The 23,833-nt window shown below is 37.7% G+C and overlaps 1 protein-coding gene and 1 pseudogene across 1 annotated transcript in view; both read left to right on the top strand.

The window, feature by feature from the left end:
• The window catches only part of GPR137C (G protein-coupled receptor 137C), a 67,139-nt gene that overhangs the window by 39,621 nt on the left and 3,685 nt on the right, over nucleotides 1-23,833 (top strand). Inside the window, exons 4-6 of the mRNA XM_053595837.1 lie at nucleotides 21,752-21,901; nucleotides 23,419-23,544; nucleotides 23,705-23,823. Of these exons, the coding sequence (XP_053451812.1) occupies nucleotides 21,752-21,901; nucleotides 23,419-23,544; nucleotides 23,705-23,823 (395 nt within the window). The remainder of the gene's footprint in view (nucleotides 1-21,751; nucleotides 21,902-23,418; nucleotides 23,545-23,704; nucleotides 23,824-23,833) is intronic.
• Nucleotides 15,689-18,374, top strand: LOC128587628 (ARL14 effector protein-like; annotated as a pseudogene).

Raw genomic sequence — 23,833 nt, 5'->3', positions numbered from 1 at the left:
AGGTTGCTACAGCACTCTACCCAGGGTGACATAGTGAGACTCTGTCTCAAAAACAAAAAAGAATAGCGTTCTTTACTCTGGCAACTGTGTTGTTCAGAAGGAAGATGTGGCTCGCATTTATCGGTTTTAGATAACCTTATGATACCCATTTTGGTTCTGGCTCTACCTCTGTTTCCATCTCATTTTCTCACCCATCCCCCCACCCGTATACATTTCTATATTTATTTATTATTTGTATGTATCTAATTGCTTCAAATGCTGTTGGGTGGTGAGAGTGGTATAAATAAAAATAGGATTGGATGTATTTTTGGATATATTTATTTTCAAATACCACTTTTTGAAACTGGTATGTAAAGACCTTAGTGAGAGACAGCGAATTATAGTGCTGAAAAGATGGAACCTGAGACCAGAGAGAGAAGGCTATAAACCTTATCTGTTCCCTCTTGGCTGTGTGTCCATAGTCAAGTATTATCATCCCAAGCTTTACTTTCCTGATATGTAAAATGGACATAATGGTAGTGTTGATCTCATGGGTTGCTGTGAGGATCTCAGGTTTTCCTAAGAATTAAATAAAAATGTATCTAAAGTGCCAAGTATAATGCTTACCACCAGAAAAGTGCTTATCAGTGTTAGTTACTATGATTTCCTGTGTTCTAAGGCATGGATCCTAGCTTCAAGAAGTTCTTGAACATCTGAAAATGTTTGCAAAATTACTGGAGTGGGGTCCTATATATTGGATTGGATATACTTTTGGATATGTTTATTTTCACATGCCAGTTTTTGAAATTGTATGGAAAGACCTTACTGAGAATGTACTATAGTGCTTAAATGATGAAAACCTGGGATCAAATTCTCAGCGACCAAAAAAAGAATAAGAATTACTGAAGTACAGGATTTCTCAATATGTTACAGCTCACAGCAACCTCAAACTCTTGGGCGTAAGCAATTCTCTTGCCTCAGCCTCCTGAGGATTAGCTGGGACTACAGGTACTCACCACAACACTGGGCTATTTTGTAGAGACGAGGTCTCACTTTTGCTCAGGCTGTTGGTGTCAAAACTGTGAGGTCAGGCAATCTACCCACCCTGGCCTCCCAGAGTGCTAGGATTACGAACATGAGCCACCCTTCCTGGCCATGATTTCTCTTTTAATTATTTTAATTTTGCTTGACTCTACCTTCTTTACAGACCATTCCACTCTGATTTTGATAAGATTTGAAGTATCTGATATATTACAAGTCATCTGATATTTAAGTAGTTTCCTTAGACATTCTTGGAGCAAATATTTTTAAAATTATGAAATGGCCTTTTTTGGTCAGTATTTTTGTTCTGAAATCTGTATCTTTTACTACAAGCTTGGGGTTTTTTGTTTGCACTGGCACAATAGACATAATAGATTATCTTTTAAATTTTTGTCTATTGCTAACATTTTAAATGTGTCTCATTAATTTAAACACTTAGACAAAATGTTACAGTTTGTTTTCTGATTGTTCCTGAGTACCTCTGTCGTATAGTGTAGCTCAGTTTACATGTGTTGATATGATTAGCTGTCACTTTTGTCTTTTTATTCCACTTTTGTCTTTTTTATTGCTGTTTCCTTTGTCTTCATTTGTGTAATTTCTGTAGTACACTTGGATTTACTTTTTATCAGAATTATAACTTTATGTTAACCAGTGTGATGAAAATATGTCAAATGGTCTATAAAACCAGTGTATGGTGCCCCATGATTGCATTAATGTACACAGCTATGATTTAATAATAAATAAAAAAAGAAATATAACTTTAATGTTAAAGTGCATACTAATAGAATTATTTCTATTTTAGTATTCATTGCCACTTCATAAAAAAAATAGTTATAGGAATCTAGAAGACATTTCACTTGTAAAGAACAAAATAACTCATCAGTGTAATAAGGTTCAAACCAGTGATAGATGTTTATAATTCCTGTGGTGGCAAGTTGAAATTCTTTATGTGAAAAACCACTCAAAGACTAGGTGGGAATAAAAGTTAAGCTTTTAAGCTTATATATCTGACCAGGAACATAAATGATTTTATATCTAGATAAGAATATGAAAGAAATAATTGTTTAGTGCTCAAGATTAGCTTGTCTCCCAGCCCAACCAGCCATCTGCACGTCATCTTTTTTCTCTCTCCCTTTTACTTCCTAAAAGTTTTATTTACTCTGTAAACCTTTCTGTTCTGTATTCACTCAATCCTTGGTTCTCACTATTTAATGTATTGGAATAGGAGGTAGCATCAGCATCAGTTTAGGGACACAGTAGCATTTAGCCAAACTGTTTGTATTTCTAATCTTTCATACAGGCCAAGTAATTCTATAAGACTAAAGCAGTAGTTTGTGGCAATTTAGGCCATAATATTGAGTGTCTCTCTTCCACCACCTTGAAATAAAACCTAACTGAATTTGGGACAGTATGATAGTGCAGAAATACAGGCTGCACCATCCCCTGTAGCAGGTCTGAGTGCCACTTTTCTAATATTCTATTATAATTTCTCTCTTGAATTACTAGGACTTGCTTTATCCATGTTGAGCTCTGGGGCCTCTTGAGTTTGCTGCCTTAGCTACCCCAAGTTTTTTCTGTTCTATTGCTGGGTGACTCACCACACATTTGTCCCATTTGAAAAATCCCTGCTTATACTTAGGTTTATATCTTTCATCTACTCTTAGTAAACTCAAGTAGTTTTTTCTTTATACACATAGACCCTTTTACTGTATTAGCTAACCTTTTCAGATTTTATGTTTCCATGGTCAGAATGCACCCTATAAAAACCATCTACTTGGGCAGCGCCTGTGGCTCCGGCCACAGGAGTAAGGTGCCGGCCCCATATGCCGGAGGTGGCTGGTTCAAACCCAGCCCCGGCCAAAAAAAAAACTGCAAAAACCATCTACTCCATAATGTTGGGGTTGTAGGAACCACAGGTCTAATTTCATCCTACCTTAATAACATGTATCTGCTTTTGAAACTATTTAGGCCTTATAAAATAATTATCAAAACATTTTTAATTTATTAATTGAGATTACTTTGTTTTCTTATTTTTAATGCTTAGTTTGGCATTTTAATTTGAAAATGGAAAAAGCATTTGTCAGACAATTTGAAAGAATATGTGCAGCATTGTGCTACTGGTAAGGCTAAGATTGCTCCTCATGTGCCCACCCCTTCCACAGATAGCAATGATAAATTCGGGACAAAACGTAACAAGAACACTGAAGGCGCCGGAGAGCAACCACTTAGAAGACGGTGGCACTGAGTGAACTTCTGTTGTTCACAGCTGCTAGCCTGAGAGGAGGTCTCATCCGTGGGGCAGCCACTGCTTTACAGTTTGAAAAATCAGAAGATAAGATTGTAGTAACTACCGCAGATGGAAAATGAGCAGGAAATCGTATGAAGAAGGCCAGCTACAGGGAGGCCCGTACTCTGATTGTAAACTCTCTCAAGTTTTTATCTCATACCTGAACTGTGCATGTACCAGACAGTCTTCAAGCAGCACAATGGGGAGAAAGGAGCGAGGCTGAGGTTTCAGGTTCCGTCTGTGCGTGAGAAACTTGGGGATTTGAGTCCAGCCACGTTGATTATTTGCTAAAACAAACAAAAATCAGTACTTTTCAGAAGAGCATAACAATTCAGACTGTCCAAAATGGGTCCCTTACAATGTCTGGAAAACAATTCGAAGTTACTAGATACATGAAGAAACAGGAAAAACATAACTCACATTCAAGAGCACAAAGCCAACTCAAAAAATAACCACTGGGTGCAACTCCCGCCACCAAGAGGACCTACATTTTGGATTTATCAAAAATTTTATAATGCGTTCAGTGATACAAAGGAAAATACAGTTGGATAAATAAATAGGAAATCTCAAGAGAAATCTCAAATTTCAAGAGAAATAGAAACTGTTAAAAAAGAGAAGGGCAGCGCCTGTGGCTCAAAGGAGTAGGGCACCAGCCCCATATACGGGAGGTGGTGGGTTCAAACCTGACCCCAGCCAACAACTGCAAAAAAATAATAATAATAATAAATTTAAAAACCAAATGGAAATTCTAGAATTTAAAAATACAGTATTTAAAACAACTCACTATTTGTGCTTTATAACATATCAGAAATGAAAGAAGAGTCAGTGAACTTAAAGATAAATCAATAGAAATTATCCATATGAGGAACAGAGGAGGGAGGGGAGAGACGATCATGGGGAAAAAAGCACCCAGAGCTTCAGGAGACGAATCATGTGTAATTGGAATCCCCAAAGGAAAAGGAGATGATGATGGAAAACTATTGGAAGAAATAATGACCCAAATATTTCAATTTTGGCAAAAGCCAGAAATTTACAGTTTCAAGAAGCTCAGTAGCCCCAGTCAGGATGAATATTAACATAAAGAAAACTTCACACAAGTTTATCACTGCCAAAGTGCCTCAAACTGAAAATAATGAGAAAGCAGGCAGAGAAAAATGAGTTACAGATTTACACAGTGGAACACAGATTTAAATGACTGCTCACTTTTCATCACAAGTAATGGAGGCCAGAAGACATGGAAACAATATTTTTAAACTGCCAAAAGAAAAAAAGCTGTGCATTCTGAAACCTATACCCAATGAAAATACTCTTCAAGAAAACAGAAATAGGAACATTTTCTGATAAAAGAAAATTAAGGGGATTATATGCCAGCATACCTTTACTATGAGCAATGCTAAGAAAATTTTAGACTAAAGAGCTTAAATTTCAGTGTTTCAGGAAGGAATGAAGAATATGATAAATAGTAAATATGTGGGTAAATATAATTTCTTAATATCCTTAAAATATATAACTATAAAGCAAAAATTATAGTATTGTGAGGTTTACATCTATAGATGTAATATTTGATTGTACATTATATATACTATAGCATAAAAGACCGGGTACATGGACCTATATGATTACAAAGTTCTTATATTTTACATTGAATGATATGATATTAACCACTACTTAAACTGAAAAGTTAAGTATATGTATTATAATCCTTAGAGTACTGGTTCTCAAGACCCCATACCCTCCTAAAAATTATTGAGGACCCCAAAGAACTTTGTAGATAGAGAGATGGATGCCACATTAGAAATAAGAACTGAGAAATTATGAAAATATTAATTTCCTAATTCATTTAAACTAATAATACTTTAATTTTGCATTTAAAATTGCATTTAACATAAATAACATGTATTTATAAAACACAATTATATTTTCCAAAAAAAAAATAGATGGTTGGCTTGTTCTACATTTTGCAGATCTCTTTATTGTCTTACTTGAGACTATAAATTGTCACATCTGCTTTTGCATCCAGTCTGTTGTGATATATTGTTTAGGTTCAAATATATGAAGAAAATCCTTCCTCGTACATACATGTAGTTGGAAAATGGAGGAGAAGTTTAATAGACTTTTCAGATAATGTGGATATCTTCTTTAATACTACACCAAAACTCAGAAGTTAAGGTTTCTGAAAGGTTATTACCATGTGGAATCTAAAACCGTCGTAGTGAACTTTTGCTCTCTCCATTGGTCTGTCTTGCACTTTGAATGATTTTGTGACATCACTCATTGATCATTTGAAGAAGAGTGGTTACAAACCTTCAAAATGTTGATACATTTCATTAGACAATATCCAAAATCATGTGTGTTTATATTCATCCAATCAGAAAAGTATTTTAGTTTTGGGAAGCTGTCCATTGTACAATGGATACAAGCACACACAAGTTTCAAAAATTATTCTAATTTTCATTTGAATGTTTAAATTTCATCTTTGGAAATAAATACTGCCAAACATTTTCTCTGAAGTGATAGGCTCATTTTCTTTATTTTGGAAAAAAATACTCCCAGTAGCCGTGTCGAAATAACCTTTGTTTGTTTGCCATAGTTGTCTATCAAGTAAAAAGTGGTGCTCCATGAAAAAAAATGGCTAGATCCACCCACAAATCAAATAATCACGCACGTGCTTTTCCTCAACACAACCACTCTACTTCAGTATAAAGCAGAATTACTGTAAGGGCTCATCTCATCTCATTACACAGAATATCAAATAGACATGTGCTCTAGGTTGATATTTAATAACTATTTTCACTCACTCATGGGGCGGCGCCTGTGGCTCAAAGGGGTAGGGCGCTAGCCCCATATGCCAGAGGTGGCAGGTTCAAACCCAGCCCCAGCCCCAGCCAAAAAAAAAAAAAAAACTGCAAAAAAAAAAAATAATAACTATTTTCTCTCCTTCATCAAGGGTATTCTTAAATGAAACCCTTTTTTAACTGGGAGTGCGTTGTAGTACAGAGTACGGTCACTCTCAGTCCAGTTCACTGTCACTGCCTTGATGTGTTTTTCCACTGTTGGTGAAAATATTGCACGTAATTGTTTTAGACACAATTGGTTTTGAACTTTTTAGTGAAAATATCACCACTATTGTCTCAGTATAAACAATCAGAACAGTTATTTGACATTTGGAATATTCCAGTACCACTTGTGTTTCTTGTCAGGCATAGGGAAGATTCACATGGACAAGATAAAACAGTATCTTCTTGGATGATTATTTGGTGCTGATGCCATATAAATACAAACAAGTCCTGATTTATAAGGCAGAAATGTAAGTTTTTAGGCAAGATATTAGATCAGTTGTACGTTTCCAGTTAAATATTTAAACCAGGGCTGGGTGAAGTGGCTCACACATTTAATCCTAGCACTCTGAGAGGCCAAGGTGGGAAGATGGCTTGACATCAGGAGTTCTAAACCAACCTGAGCAAGCGTGAGACCCTGTCTCTACCAAAAATAGAAAAACAAGCCGGGTGTTTTGACAGGCACCTGTAGTCCCAGCTACTTGGGAGGCTGAGGCAAAAGGATCTCTTGAGCCCAAGAGTTTGAGGTTGCTGTGAGCTATGGCGCCATGGCACTCTACCGAGGGTAACAAAATGAGACTCATGTCTCAAAAAAAATCTTTACATCACCGAATTTCTGTATTGGAAAATGGCAATGCCATGATTTCTTCTATAAACTTTCTATCCAGCAGGAATTCAGCAATATCAATTATATAAGGCTTTTCTAGTCTTTCAGCTATTGTGTACTTTACCAGCCAATGCAATATAATAACTTACTCTGTTACTCTCTGACACTTCATCTTTTTCAGCATCTTAGAGCTAAACAAGAAAGCTATATGTTGAAAAGATTGTTTTATTGTGCTAAAATATACATAACAAAATTTGCCATTTGTATCATTTTTAAGTCTACATTTCAGTGGCATTAAGTGCATTCATATTGCGCAGTCATCACCACGTCCATTTTCAAAATGTTTTTCTCATCCCATACTTAATTCTGTATCCACTAAACTTAGGAATAACACCCTATTCCTATGCCAATGATCCATTCTTAAGTATGGAAATATTATTTTCAATTTAGAATAAAATATTAAATTCTAAAATAAGTCTTAAAACAAATTTAATTTTGCATTTTTGAAGAAAATTCTTAAATATTATAAAACAGATATTTATGATGTACACAGTCCTGGGTTTCCTTGTAGGTACAAGGAAAATTTTAGGATTTCAAAATTATAATTTGAGGCCTAGCACAGTGGCTCACACTCTGGGAGGCCGAGGCAGGTGGATTCCTTGAGTACACAAATTTGAAACCAGCCTAAGAAAGAGCAAGGCCCTGTCTCTACTAAAAATAGAAAAAACTTAACTGGTGCCTGTAGTCCCAGCTAATTGGAAAGCTGAGGCAAGAGGATCATCTGAGCCCAGGAGACTGAGATTGCTATGAACCACGACGATGCCATGGCATTCTATCCAAGGCGACAGAGTGAGACTGTCTCAAAACATGATAATAATTTGTTAAATGATAGGGTTCAGTGGGTATAGTAAGTATACCTAAAGAAAACTAGCAAGAACCAGTAAAAATAAAGAGAACAAAACTAAGTTAAACTTTGGAAGTGCGCATGTTTCTACCTTAATTCTACTACGTCAGAAATTTCTAGAAAACACAAGAACACACATGCACACAAGGATGGCATCACATGTCATGTTGCCTCTGGAAAACTACACACACAAGAGAGAATAATAGTAAAAGGGGCAAATAACGTGCTGGTGTTTTTAAGTAGTTTTGATTTTGTCCTTTAGAGTTCTTGGACCACACTTGAAGAACTGCCATCTTAGAATAACGCCAAGAAAACACAAGAGGAACAAATAGAAAACAGTGAAATGTAAGGTCTAAATCCAGACGTACCACTCGCTGTATTAAATTGTAATGAACTAAACACTGAGGTTAAAAAGTACTAAAGACTATCAAAGTGGCTTATTAAAAATGCAAGGCCCAGCAATATGCTAGCTCTAACACTGTACTTTAAAGACAAATAGAAGTTGGGAAAAAAATAGAAAACTAATATACGTTCAGCAAGGATAGAATGCTCCATTAATGTCAGTTAAAACAGATACCAAGACAAACTGCATTAACAGAACAAAGAGGTACATTTCATCCATAAGACATAATAATCATAAATGTGTTCATGAAGCCAAAATAGTAATAAATAAAGGGGAAAAGTAAATAAACCCACAATCATTATTGGAGATTTTAATACCCCATCCTCAGGAATTGGTAAAAATAAAATCAGTAGACATAGAAAGTCTGAACAGCATTATCCATGCCCTTGAGCTAATTGATGCCCAATAACTGGAGAGTATATATTCATTTCAATTGAGTATGGGAATGGTCACCAAATAAACAATATAATGGGCCATACAAGTATCAATACATTCAAAAGGGTCAGAACCAAAGAATGTTCTTGGCCACAGTACATTTAAATATTAATACGTATACACAGATAGATGCAGCACATTAGGAAATACTAATGATACGTATACACAGATTGACACAGTACATTAGGAAATTGTACAATACAATTCTAAATAACCCAGAGTTGAAAGAAGGAATCACAAGGGAAATTAGAATATATTTCTAAGTGGACCAGAGGCAGTGGCGCACGCCTGTAATCTCAGCACTTTGGGAGGCCGAGGCGGGTGGATTACTTGAGCTGTGCAGTTGGAGACTAGCCTGAGCAAGAATGAGCCCCCATCACTACTAAAAATAGAAAAACTAGCCAGGCATTGTGATGGGCGCCTGTAGTCCCAGCTAATAGGGAGGCTGAGGCAAGAGAAACTGTTTAACCCGAGAGTTTAGCTGTGAGCTAAGATAATGTCACAGCCCTCTACCCAGGGTGACAGGCTCTCCAAAAAATACATTTTCCAAACTGAAGGATAATGAAATATATCAAAATTTGTGGGATGCAGCTAAAATAGTACTTGAAAAGTAAAGCTTTTAAATACTAGAGAAGAAAGATATAAAATCAGTGATCTGAGTGTCCACCTTATAAACTAAAGGAAGAAAGTAGGGAAAAGTAAGCCCAAAGTTAAGTAGGAGAACTGAAATAAAGATTAGAATAGAAATCAATGAAACATAAAACAATAGAGAAATTAAAGCTACAAGTTATTTCTTTGAATAGATCAAAAAGTTTGATCTACAAAAAGTGAGAATACAAATTGTTTTTTTTTTGTTATTGTTGTTGTTTTGGGGGAGGGGGGTTGCAGTTTTTGGCCGGGGCTAGGTATGAACCCACCACCTCTGGCGTATGAGGCTGGCGCCCTACTCCTTTGAGCCATAGGTGCCACCCGGAGAATACAAATTGTTAATGCCATAAAAAGAGAGGATGTCACTGAAGATCTCATAATCGTTAAAAGAAAAATAAAGGATATTGTTAACTCTCGGCCAGTGAATTTGACAACTGAGATGAAATGGACAAATTTTCTTTAAAAAATATAACAAAATTTATAGAAGATCAAATACAAAATCTGAGTAACACTATATTGATTAAAAAATAAATTTGTTATCAGAAATTTCTCTCAAAAGTAAAATACAAAAACATGGTTTTTCCCAAATAAATAAAATACAGGACCAGATGGCTTCACTGGTGAATTCTATCAAATATTTAAACAACCAAAATATTAAAATCTTGGAAAATAGAGAAGGAAATAACATTTCTTAACTTCCAGAGGTCCACATTACCCTGATACAAAACCTTACAAAAATGTTACACAATACAGTCCACCCTCTGTATTCAATCAAGGGTTTCATATCCATGGATTCAACCCACTGTACATTGAAAAGATTAACTAAATAACAATACAACAGTAAAAATAAGGCCAGGTGTGGTGATTCATGCCTGTAATCCTAGCATTCTCGGAAGCCTAGGCTAGAGGATCACTTGAGGTCAGGAGTTGGAGGTTTCAGTGAGCTATGATTTTGCCATTGCACTCTAGCCAGGGCAACAGAGCAAGATTCCGTCTCTAAATAAGTAAGTAAGCAAGCAAGTAAATAAATCACAAATTTAAAAAATATATAGAATAACTATTTACATAGCATTTACATTGTATGAGATATTATCCACAATCTGGAGGTGATTTAAAATATACAGGAGCTGAGGGAGGGTAATTGGTGGGACCACACTAACGGTGCCTCTTACAAGGGTACATGTGAAATTTACTAAATGTACAATATAAATGTCCTAACACAATAACTAAGAAAATGCCATGAATGCTATGTTAACCAGTTTTATGAAAACATTTCAAATTGTATATAAAACCAGCACATTGTACCCCATGATTGCATTAATGTACACAGCTATGATTTAATTAAAAAAAAATATATATATATATATATTTGATGGTAGTTCAGTGGGTAGGGCCCCGGCCACATACACTGAGGTTGGCACATTCAAACCCAGCCTGGGCCAGCTAAAACACCAATGACAACTGCAACAAAAAATAAAAATTAAAAAAAAAAAAATAGCTGGGCGTTGTGGCAGGTGCCTATAGTGTCAGCTACTTGGGAGGCTCAGGCAAGAGAATTGCTTAAGCCCAAGAGTTTGAGGTTGCTGTGAGCTATGACGCTACAGCACTTTACCCAGGGCAACAGCTTGAGACTCTGTCTCAAAAAAATTTTTTTAAATAAATAAATAATACAGAGGTAGGCGGCACCTGTGGCCCAGTGAGTAGGGTGCCAGCCCCATATACTCAGGGTGGGGAGTTCAAACTCAGCCCCCACCAAACTGCAACAACAACAACAACAACAAAAAAAAAATAGCCGGGCATTGTGGCGGGCACCTGTAGTCCCAGCTACTCGGGAGGCTGAGGCAAGACAGTCACCTAAGCCCAAGAGCTGGAGGTTGCTATAAGCTGTGATGCCATGGCACTCTACCAAGGGTGACAAAGTGAGACTTCGTCTCTAAAAAAAATTAAAAGTAAAAATACAGGAGCTAGTGTATAGATCATATGTAAATACTACACCACATAATATAAGGGACTTGAGCATCCGTGAATTTTAGTAACTCCAACAATCTTGGTACAAGTCCCCAAGGGATGACTATAAAAATTACAGACTAATAATCCTTTATTTCTAGAGAAAAAATCTAATCAGCATATAAAAAAGGATAATGCATCATGACCAAGGGGTATTTACTCTAGGAATACGATGATGTAACATTTGAAAATTAATCTATGTAACTCACTAATAAAGAGAACAAAAGAGAAAAACCGTGTGATCATTTCAATAGGAGTAGAAAAAGTATTTGATAAAATTCAGCACCCTTCGTGATCAAAACAAAAACCAACCAAAAATAGTAGCTAACAGAGTAGAAGGAAGGTTCCTCAATTTCATAAAAGGCATCTATTGAAAAATCCTAAAACCAGAATGTTACTTAAACATTGAATGGTTTGTACCTGAGGTTGGAATGTCAGCTCTCACCATTTCTATTTAATATTCCAATAAGGCAGGTGGCACCTGTGGCTCAAGGAGTAGGGTGCCGACCCCATATACTGGAGGTGGGTTCAAACCTGGCCCTGGCCAAAAAACTTATAATAAGGCAAGAAAAGGAAACAAAAAGTATACAATTGGGAATTAAAAAATGAGGCAAGAGAATCGCTTAAGCCCAGGAGTTGGAGGTTGCTGTGAGCTGTGTGAGGCCACGGCACTCTACTGAGGGCCATAAAGTGAGACTCTGTCTCTACAAAAAAAAAAAATAAATAACTGTCTCAGCTTGGCACCTGTAGCTCAGTGAGTAGGGCGCCAGCCACATATACTGAGGCTGGCAGGTTCGAGCCTGGCCCAGGCCTGCTAAGCAACAATGACAACTGCAACCAAAAAAAATAGCCGGGCAATGTGAGGGCACCTGTAGTCCCAGGTACTCAGGAGGCTGAGGCAAGAGAATTACTTAAGCCCAAGGGTTTGAAGTTGCTGTGAGCTGTTGATGCTACAGCATTCTACTGAGGGTGACATAGACTCTGTCTCAAAAAAAATGAAAATAAAAATAAATAAAACTGTCTTTAATTGTAGATAACATGATTGTTTATGGTGAATATCTTTTGGTTTCTTTTTCTTTATCTTTTTTTTTAAGAGACGAGCAGGCATTCTCAAACTTTTTAAACAGGGGGCCAATTCACTGTCCCTCAGACCATTGGAGGGCCAGACTATAGTTTAAAAAAAAAACTGAACAAATTCCTGTGCACACTGCACATATCTTATTTTGAAGTAAAAAACAAAACAGGAACAAATAGGATTCACACCTATTCATGTGGCCCACGGGCTGCAGTTTGAGGACGCCTGGACAAGAGTATCACTCTTCTGTCTCCCAGGCTGGAGTGCAGTGACTGTAACCTTAACTCCTGGGCACAAGTGATCCTCCCCTGCTAGCTTCTGAGTAGTAAGGATTACAGATGCATGCCACCACACCCAGATAATTTATTTATTTTTTATTCTTTTTTTTTTTTTTTGGTAGAGAATTTTTGCTATGTTGCCCAGGCTGGTCTTTGTTTTTTCTTGGTTTTTCTTGGTTGGTTGGTTTGTTTTTTTTGAGACAGAGGGTCACTCTTTCGCCCTGCATAGAGTGCTGTGACATCATCTTATCTCATTATAACCTCCAACTCTTGAATTCAAGCAGTCCTCTTGCCTCAGCCTCCCAATTAGCTGTGACTATGGGCACCTGCCATGACATCCAGTTAGTTTTCCTATTTTTAGTAGAGACAGGGTCTCACCCTTTCTCAGGCTATTCTGGAACTGCTGAGCTCAAGCTATCCACCTGCCTCAGCCTCCCAGAGTGCTAGGATTATAGGCGTGAGCCACCCAGCCTGGCCACTCAGGCTGGTCTTGAACTCCTGTTCTCAAGTGATCCTCCTGCCTCAGCCTCCCAAAGTGCTTTTATAAGTGTGAATCACTACTCCTAGCCTGGAGAATACCCTAAGGAATCTCCTAAACAACTACTAGAACTAATAAGTGAATTTACAGTTTCTCAGTATACAGGGTCAAAAGACAAAAATATGCTATATTTGCATATATAGCAAGAAGAATCATTAGAAAATGAAATTCAGAGTGGCGCCTGTGGCTCAGTCGGTAAGGCACCAGCCCCATATACTGAGGGTGGAGGGTTCAAACCCGGCCCCGGCCAAATTGCAACCAAAAAATAGCCGGGTGTTGTGGCGGGCGCCTGTAGTCCCAGCTGCTCGGGAGGCTGAGGCAAGAGAATTGCTTAAGCCCAGGAGTTGGAGGTTGCTGTGAGCTGTGTGAGGCCACGGCACTCTACCGAGGGCCATAAAGTGAGACTCTGTCTCTACAAAAAAAAAAAGAAAATGAAATTCAAAAAGACCACTTACAATAATATTTTTAAAAGATACTTAGGAATAAAGTTTCAAATGAGCAGTATCTCTATGCTTGAAACTATAAATATTGCTGAGAGGAACTGAAGACAACCTGAGTCATTGAGCAGAGATCCATCCATGTTCATGGACAAGAAGACGCAGCATTGTTAAGACAGCAACTCTTCTCAACGGATCTGTCAATGCAGTGCAATCCCAATCATCGTTTTACTATGCAGGCTTTTTTCAAATAGAAATTGACAGTTGACAAACCCATCAAGTCATGTACATTAAACATGTAAACCTATTTTCTATATCGATACCTCAATAAAGTTTTTTAAAAAAGGACTGACATGTGAATTTCCAAACTTGTATGGTTAAGACCTAAAATCTTTAAAGAAGTGCTTTCCTAGAGATCTCTCTGCGAAGATGAAAATATTCTATAGTTACCCTGTACGGTAGCCAGCCATATGTGATTTGAAAGGTGACTGGCACAACAGGAACTGACCTTTAATTTAGGTGTAAATACTCAACATATAGATCTGGCTACTGTATTGAACAGTATAGAAAGTAACCCTGAAAAAGAAAGGGACTTACGTGATGTTGAAACTTAGTATAGTTTATAGTAACTAAGGCAGTGTGCTACTGGCGTAAGAGTAGATGAGAGCTTAGAAATCAACCCACATTTATATGGTTTTTTGATTTCTGACAAAGTTAGTAAAGCAATCCAATGAGGAAAGGAATTCTTTTTAAATAATGGTGCTGAAGTAACTGGATATCCATCCATATAGAATAAAATTAACCTCCAACTTTATCTCATACCATACGCAAAAATTAATTAAAAATGGATCATAATGGGCAGCCCCTGTAGCTCAAAGGAGTAGGGCATGGGCCCCATATGCCGGAGGTGGTGGGTTCAAACCCAGCCCTGGCCAAAAACTACCAAAAAAAAAAAAAAAAGATCATAAACCTAAATGTCAATGAAAAAATCAAAAGGCCCTAAAAGAAAGCAGTAACTTTACAACTTGAGTATAGGCAAAGATTTCTCGGGTCATAGAAAGTAATAAACACAAAAGAAAAAAATCTAAAAATTAGAATTAATTGAAATTTAAAATCTCCCATCAATAGACAAGACTAAGAAAATGCCAAAACAAGGCACAGACGTCAAGAAAATATTTGCAATACATATATCTGACTAGGAAATGGTTTCCAGCTTATGAAAAGAATTCCTACAACTCAACCTTTTTTTTTTAAAGACAACCCATTTAGAAGTGGTCTAAAAGTTTGAATAAATACTTCACAGAGAGGAGACACAAATGGCCAATAGTACAGTATTATTAGTCATCAAGGAAATGCAAATTAAAACCAAAATGAGATACAACTACACATCCACCAGCATGGTTCAAAATTAAAAAGATTGACAACCCCAAAGGGGCTTAGGATTGGACAGTTGAGTGGAACAACTGAAGCTTAAATATAAAACTATTTTGGGGAAAAATCTGGCAATTTCTTACACAGCTGAACTTATGCCTACCATATAACCCAGCAATTTCACTCATAGGTATTTACCCAAAAGAAGTGAAAACACAAAAAGATTTGAATAAGAATTTTCACAGAAGCTGTCCATCAACAGAAAAGTCGTTAAACTCTCATATGAACAACCTTATATAATCACACAGTGGAATTAGTGCGATTAACTGTCCTGGTTTGGTGAAACGAAGGAGTTTCCAGGATGTGGGACTTCAAGTGCTAAAACCAGGAATCTCCTAGCAAATTGGGACACAAACGTGGTCATCCTTATTCCCTCCACAATAAAAAAAAATATATATTCATACATCTAAAAACATGGATGAATCTCAAAAGCATGATGATGAATTAACGAAACCTACGGAAGAGTTCCTATTCTGTGGTTACACCTATATGAACTTCAGGAGCAAGAAGGATTAGGTTATGGGAAAGACTGAAGCAGTGTTGGCATTCGGGAGGTTGGCAGATGGGGACGGGTATGAGGGATTTGCTGGACTGGTGATAGTGGTCTCTATTTTGGGGGAGATTTAGGTTACACAGGTGGATACATTTGTCAAAACTCAATGGTAATTTAAGGTTGCTGATATCTTCATTCTAAAAGTAACTGTAAATAAATACTCAACTCTAGTTAATGATAATGGATCCTTACATGCTTAGGAGTGAGGCATAGCTCTACTTATCAAGTATGGAGTTTTTGTTTGTTTGTTTGTTTTTGCAGTTTTTGGCCAGGCAGGGCCAGGGTTGAACCCACCACTTCCAGTATATGGGGCCAGCACCCTACTTCTTGAGCCATGGGCACCACCCAAGTATGGAGTTTCTTAAAAAGTGGTATGTAGGTATTAGAGATGAAGAAAGGAGAATCATTTCTTGAGGACTGCTCCTTAGTTTGTTTTGACTATTTTAGGAAAGTTTTCTTCAACCTTTTGGTAACACTATCCATGCTGGATTTTTATTTTTCATTCTATAATCCTGTATTTTGCAGGAAGAATCTTAGGTTGTTTTCTGAATCCGTGGGTTTCTTTCACTGTTTGATGTTTGTAGTACAGGGATGTTTTGTTGATTGCTTCAGTGTTATCGACGCCCTACTGTTTTCTCACAACCTTTTAAAAATGTTTTTAATCACATTTACAAGTTGAAGCAAGGTCTCTATGTAGAAAGCATGTTTCTCTCTAGCAGTTGTTTTATTTCCAAAAGTGGCAAATATAAGCTTCTGTGATGATTTTAGAGGACTGAAATAGGTTACAGCATTCCATTTTTGTATTTTTGTTACCTAAATTTTCTTTAATAATATAATTCTTTTATTAATAAAATTGGATCTGGATTGGTTTTAGGTTAACGTTTTTATTAAAAACTTTTTTTATTCACAAAAATGAAAAGTTTATATTATAGGAAATTTTAGCCTTTTTAAATTTAATTTTACCAGAGTTTTATTTATTTTCACAAATCCTTTTCATGATAATAACGGGTTAGTTAGCTCAAAGAAGGTATTCTGTTACTATCTCAACATCTTTTATCTTTAACTTCTTTCTTCTTAGATACCTCTAAAATATCTTGTTCTTATAAGAAGTCAGTTATAATAATGGTTTTCAATCCTGCCAGACCCAGTGCACCCTTCTAGTAAAAAACATTTTTAATAACCTGCCTCCATGCTAAAATGAATAGATTTTTAACCTACCTATATATATAAAATTCAATGTAATTGCCGTAAAGGGTAAACAAAGGGGAATTAATAAATATTTTAATATGTAAATTGGAGGCATGATATAATAGATGTTTGTATTGAGACATAAAAAACTAAGTGGGACAGCTACAAATGCAGTGTGTTACAGGCACACGGCGCTGGTCATTAATATACATGGTACATTATAGTGTGGTGTACTAACCCCAGCGTCATGATTATCTGAACTATTTGAGCAATTGATAAAATTCTGAACAAAAAGTACAAATTTCCTTCCATTTATATATTATATGTGTTTCTAGAAATTTTGGCATCCTTTTAAAGTATGCAAACATGCACTTTGCTTATATTTAAAACAGAGTTAGGTTCTGGCTCTGATTATTATAAATAGGTTTTTCATCTTCATGAATGTCCAGAAGGACATTTGAAAGTTATGAAGTCAGCAGAAAGTTGTCCTCTGTGGAGGAGTCTCCTGTGAACTATCGGTCATCTAGCTGGACCTTGTGTGCTAAATGCCATTCATGACCTTTCCATTGTGACAACAAATACACAAACTTGTGGGTAGTGTGAGTACAAGCCAGGAAGGGCGGAACCAAGTCTGGCTTGCGTGGACTGCAGTTCTGCTTGAGGAGAGCTCCAGCTAAGGTGATCAGCACATGACCTACTAAAGAGAGATCTCTGAACACAGTAAACGGGAAAATGTGATGGAATCAAGAATAATCAAGTTCAGTTGGCGTCCAGTTTCGTACCACAAATGAGTGCCACAAAACTCACTATACTTGTCACACAGGTTTCAAGACTTCACAAGAATTGTCATCAAACAGCATGAAGATAGGGTCATACTTCAACTTAGAACTGGAATGACACTTTCTGGGAATAATGCAATTACAATTTGCTTTCCTCATGTAAAACTTTACATTGACAAATTTGAAGATTTGTAGAATCCATGCTGTGTGACCCGTTTACATACACAAAAAACTAGCCAAAAATATTTGCATGTAATTGATTTAGATGATGCCGCTTTTCTGAATGCAAAATTTGGAAGACAGCTTGTACCTGGTTGGAAGCTTCGTACACAGATAATCAATGAAAGTGTGGATATTGACTGGGAGGACCACCAGAGAAGAAAACCTGAATTACTAAAGCTGTGCGGTCATTAAAATTTACAAATCCAGGAAAACTGACTTTAGTCCAGAAACAGCTAAAAGAGAAGAAAGAAGGCTTGTGGAAAACGCAACTGCTGGTTCATACAGACAAGGGATACTGCGGAGAGTAAGGTCTGTGACAGCCACGGGCTCCTGATTTTCAGAGGAATGGGCCTCTGTGACTTGAAGATTGCCCGGGATGGTTCTGTGCTTGTCCTTCCTGTGGTTCCACCAAATGTGGAGCTGAGTGCCACTATGACCACAAGTGGTTGTATGAGGAGATCACAATGGGAGGAGGAGAAATAATTCATAACACCCATGCTGGATAATTTGTAGTATCAAACCATGGGGTCTTTAAACATCCTTTCTCTGTTTCTAAAATTCTCATTCTAAAACACATTTTAAGCTTGATTGCCAAATGTCAGCAATTTGAAAACCACCTCAGTATCCACTCAGTATGCATTATTTTGCATTTGGGATACTTCAATATTCATTATTTGGTGGGTAGTTAAGATGGGCTGTTTCTCCAAAGTCAGCACTCAGCCGGTCTGGGCCACCGTAAACAATCAGGGCACACAGGCAGTCCTGTTACTTGGTTTCCATAGGCACAAACTTCCGTGACCGTGACTTAATTAAACAATACCAGTCTCCTAAGAGCATAGTTTGGATTTCTGTTACCCAGCATGATGACTGTGAGTAACTGCATGGAGTACAGACTTCTCTGCCGGCTCATCCACCCACAGATGACTACTGACTTACAGACGTGCTTCACCAGCAGTGACTGGTCATGTTACTTCTTTCGAATTCTGCCCGTGGTTGGTCCCTGTGCATCTGTGACTTGATTCCCTTGCGGTGAAGCACATAGTTGGATTGTCTCCTTGTCACACATTTCACATTTTACAAAAATGAAAATGCATCAAAGAATTGAAAAGCAATGCTGGGGGTGGCGCCTGTGGCTCAAGGAGTAGGGTGCCGGTCCCATATGCCAGAGGTGGCGGGTTCAAACCCAGCCCTGGCCAAAAAAAACAAAAAATAAAAAAAATAAAAAAAAAGAGTTAGAAAAGCAATGCTGGAAGTGAGATCTGGATGGAACATGAGTGGAGCTGCCGGAGAAATCCCAGATCATGGGAATGTTGGTACTGCTGCCGTCCTGGAGACTCTGGCTGTGTGTCCAGAGGAACGTAGCAAAGGCAGACTGACCAACATAAAAGAGGAAAGTGCTTCTGATGAAAAAGATAAATATGTCCCAGAGGAAATGGTGGTAAAAAAAAAAAAATTAATACCAAAGGATATTTAATGTGGATACAGAAATATTTTACAACATTCAAAAGCACAAACAATAAAATGGTAGAAGCTTATCCAAACTTAAAAGGAATGTGACAATTTGGCATGCTATAGAAAAAATGTTTACTTAGTATCATACGTCATTCAACAGAAAAAGACAAGCACTATTCCAACTACTTTTAATTAGTTTTTACAATAAATTAGAACTTTGTTTTTTGGTTTTTTTTTTTGAGACAATCTCACTTTGTTGCCCTCCTACAGTGCTGTGGCATCCCAGCTCACAGCAACCTCAAACTCTTGGGCTTAGGTGATTCTCTTGCCTCAGTCTCCCAAGTAGCTGGGACTACAGGCGCCTGCCACAATGCTCGGCTAATTTTTGGTTGTAGTTGTTATTGTTGTTTAGCTGGCCCGGGCCAGGCTTGAACCCACCAGCCTCCGTGTATGTGGCTGGCGCCGTAACCACTGCACTATGGGCACGGAGCCTAGAATTAACATTAACGCTCAATGTTTCTAACTTTTTTTTTTTTTTTTGAGACAAGTCTCACTCTCTCACCCTGGGTAGAGTGCCGTGGCATCATAACTCACAGCAGCCTCAGTCTCTTGGACTCAAGTGATCTCTTGCCTTAGCCTCCCAAAAAGCTGAAACTACAGGTGCCTGCCATGACGTCTGGCTGGTTTTTCTATTTTTAGTAGAGATAGGGTCTTGCCCTTTCCCAGGCTGTTCTCAAACTCCTGAGCTCAAGCAACTTCCTGCCTCAGCTTCCCAGCATGCTAGGATTACAGGTTTTTTCTAACTTTTTAAACTACAACATACTAAATAAATATTTTAAACTTTTTTGCATTTTCTTCTACATTTATAACTGATCATTTTCAATATTTTGACAGATTTTTGAAGGTCATGAAACAATCACAGTTTTCCCCATTATTCAGATTGCTTTGTATGGCCATTTTCATGTCCTCATGCACTATTGTGGCAAATGAGGACTGTCTGCAGCTGGGAACAAAGCCTGCGTCAGGGAAACTGATTTTAATACAACTGACTACCCTGTTTCCCCGAAAATAAGACATCCTCCGAAAATAAGACCTACTTGCAGGAAAAATAAGACGTCCCCTGAAAATAAGACCTAGCGCATCTTTGGGAGCGCACCTTAAAATAAGACACTGTCTTATTTTCGGGGAAACAGGGTAGTTAGGTGTTAAATTATTTGGCAAATAATCTACATATCTAACTGCTAAAATATATTTCTCTTCTCTCCACTTATTCTTCAAATAAGAAAATGTTTTTATACTGTAAAAACACACACACACACAAACTTCCAAAACACCATATTGGTAGTTTTTTTGCAATGGATTGCTTTAACAATTGTGTCACCCCTTAAAATAATGTTTTTCAGTCTGATATGTCTAGATATGTCTCTGCATAAGATAAAATATATGGGATGACAAAGGAAACTACTGAAATGCAGACCTCAGGTTAAGAAATCCTGTTGAGGCTCAGCGCCCATAGCACAGTGGTTACAGTGCCAGCCACATACAGCGAGGCTGGCAGGTATGAACCAGGCCTGGGCCAGCTAAACAAGAATGACAACTGCCCTGTAGTCCCAGCTGCTCGGGAGGCTGAGGCAAGAGAATCGCGTAAGCCCAAGAGTTTGAGGTTGCTGTGAGCTGTGACGCCACAGCACTCTACCGAGGGCGACATAGTGAGACTCTGTCTCAAAAAAAAAAAAAAAAGTATTCCTGTTGAGAACCTCTAAGTTGTAAGGGCTTTCAATATTGGGGGAAATGGTGAACACCAATCTTAAAAATATTACAAAAGTGCATTTGGGTGCCTAGATCATTTGTCATCCACATAATGGCAGGAATAAGGAACGAACATGCACTCTAATCCAGCGGTTCTCAACCTGTGGGTCGCGCCCCACGGGAACTGTATTAAAGAGCCACGGCATTAGGAAGGTTGAAAACCACTAATCAAATCTAATAGAATGAAAGCAAATAGCAGAGGAGCTATATTTCTATCCGAATTTGGAATCAGAAACTAAGCTTATCAAATGGACTAATGCTTCTGTTTTCCATTCTACTCTCATTGTGACTAACCTCTGATTAACATCAATTAAAGTTCATCTCTTTTGCCAAATTGTTTATTTATATATTGCTTGACGGAGTGAAGTAACCTTGGCAGTACAAAATCTTCCTCCAGCTGCTATTGAGCAAGTTGGCAAAGAACTTACAGTTATTCACTTATGAATATTAAACACAAGCCATTCTAGGAATACGAATTATCAAGCAAGATAATCAAATTTGTTTCAACAGGGGCTACCTCGTGCCTTCTCGGGGGCATCGCAAGAGACATCCGTACCGTCTGTGGGCGAGTAGCTTGTGTCAACATGCAGAATATCGAGATGACGATTTTCATTTCTTTTAGGGTATGTCTCTGTGCCAGACTGTCGTCGTAGGCTCTATAGTCATTCTGCTCTACTCTTCCAGAGCGTGTTACAATTTGGTGGTGATCACCATATCTCAGGATACATTAGAAAGTCCATTTAACTATGGCTGGGATAATCTTTCAGATAAGGTAAGTACCTCCCACATATTGCCAATCTAACAAAGTGATACACGTGATTAAGTTACCTCAACCTATCTTAAACTATTAAGTTACCCTCAACCATCTCAAACGTTTCAGTGTTTGACTTACAGATGGTTTTATGGAATCTCTGTCTCCTGTCAGTAATCACACTTAAAGCTCTATATTTAAAAACCCTTATTTACATGTGACACTTGAAATCATTCTTCAGAGAGAATTCATAAAGAAGTATTTTATTTTATTTTTGTAAGTAATAATAGTATTATAAACCTGCTTTACTCATTTTTTTAATGTAGATGTTTAAATATCTGTAGATAATTTAATTGCCTGTCATTAACCAGTGAATATGGGTCCTTAATTTGTTAGGATGTCTTTAATTCGTTAGGGTGAAATTAACTCTCTCCTACCCAAGAACCGCATGTAACCTTAATATCATTCAGCCTCAGATGTTTAAATGACGGCTTTCATAAAAGTCTGAGCATTCTCAGTCTGGACAGCGGCAGCACGTTCTTTGTTCCCGGGCATCCAGGTGTCTGCGATGTTAATTTCTAGCACTCTGGCAGTGTGTGTGGAACTTCTCAGCACTCTCCATCCCCTTTCTCTGGTTTAACATACTGTAGGTTGTATCTTGAGAGTAATTTAACTTTGTACCGAATTGAAGGCATCCTGGAATATCAGTTTTCACTTACCTTTGAGGAAGAAGCAGTTTTCACATGTGGCTCCATATGGCAGATTCTTTTTGCTCCTTATTCTCCCTTCCCTGACATCTGGTGGGATGGAAACAAACTCAAAATGTAGATTAGGCCCAAAAGCATATTTTAAGTAGCAGTGGAGCTGACTGATTTAACATGTTCCATTTCTTTACAGGTATAACTCAGGCTAAGTGCTATTATTTTGCCTGTGGAGCAGCTGGAATAGTCCTCTCTTTAAAAATAACTCTCTTTAGGCTGGGCACTGTGGTTCATGTCTGTAATCCTAGCACTGTGGGAGGTTGAGGCAGGATGATCACTTGAGGCCAGGAGTTCAAGATCAGCCTGAGCAAAATAGCAAGACCTCCCTAGTCTCCAAAATATACAGAAATTAGCTTAGTGCAGTGGTGGGTACCTGTATTCCCAGCTACTCAGTAAGCCGAGATGAGAGGGTCACTTGAGCGTGGGTGTTTGAAGTTGCTGTGAGCTGTGATGATGCCCAGGCAATAGAGTGAGACCCTATTCACCACCCCCACCCCCACCCCCAAAAGCAACTCTCTTCAGACTATAGAGACAAAAATATGAGATCACTACATATTATTCTTACATTAAAACTATTTTCATATTGATGTATTAGCATAATTTTAAGTCCCTTAAGGGACATCATTACATGAGAAACCACAAAATATAAACTTTTAGAGTTTATGTGCTTGTAGTTGATAAATTTTAACTTACCTAACCTGAAACAAGTTAACTGTGGAGGGGACTTGCTTATACATTAAACAGATGTAAAAATTCTCTGCTATACTCTGTTGACAGGCTCATGCAGAAGATGGAAGTGGGGAAGAGTATATAGTTTTTGGAACGGTCCTTTTTCTGTGGGAACATGTACCAGCATGGTCGGTGGTACTGTTCTTCCGGGCCCAGAGATTAAACCAGAATTTGGTATGATAATACTTCTCAATGTTTGTTTTTCTTATTTTCAAAAATTATATTTGTGTCGATTTTTTTTTTTATTTCTGGCAAAGTTTAAGACTTCATTACAGAGTCTAGCCTCTTTTCTTAGTGAAAAGTAAACCTTCATGTGCTAATACTTTGTTCACAGACACCTGCCGGCGTGATGAATAGTCACGGTTATAGTTCCAGAGCTTACTTTTTCGACAATCCGAGACGATACGATAGCGATGATGACTTGCCAAGACTGGGAAGTTCAAGAGAAGGAAGGTAGATGTCA

The sequence above is a fragment of the Nycticebus coucang genome, chromosome 6, assembly GCF_027406575.1.
Source record: "Nycticebus coucang isolate mNycCou1 chromosome 6, mNycCou1.pri, whole genome shotgun sequence".
NCBI classification, from domain to species: domain Eukaryota; kingdom Metazoa; phylum Chordata; class Mammalia; order Primates; family Lorisidae; genus Nycticebus; species Nycticebus coucang.
This window is presented reverse-complemented; position numbering and strand designations above follow the sequence as displayed.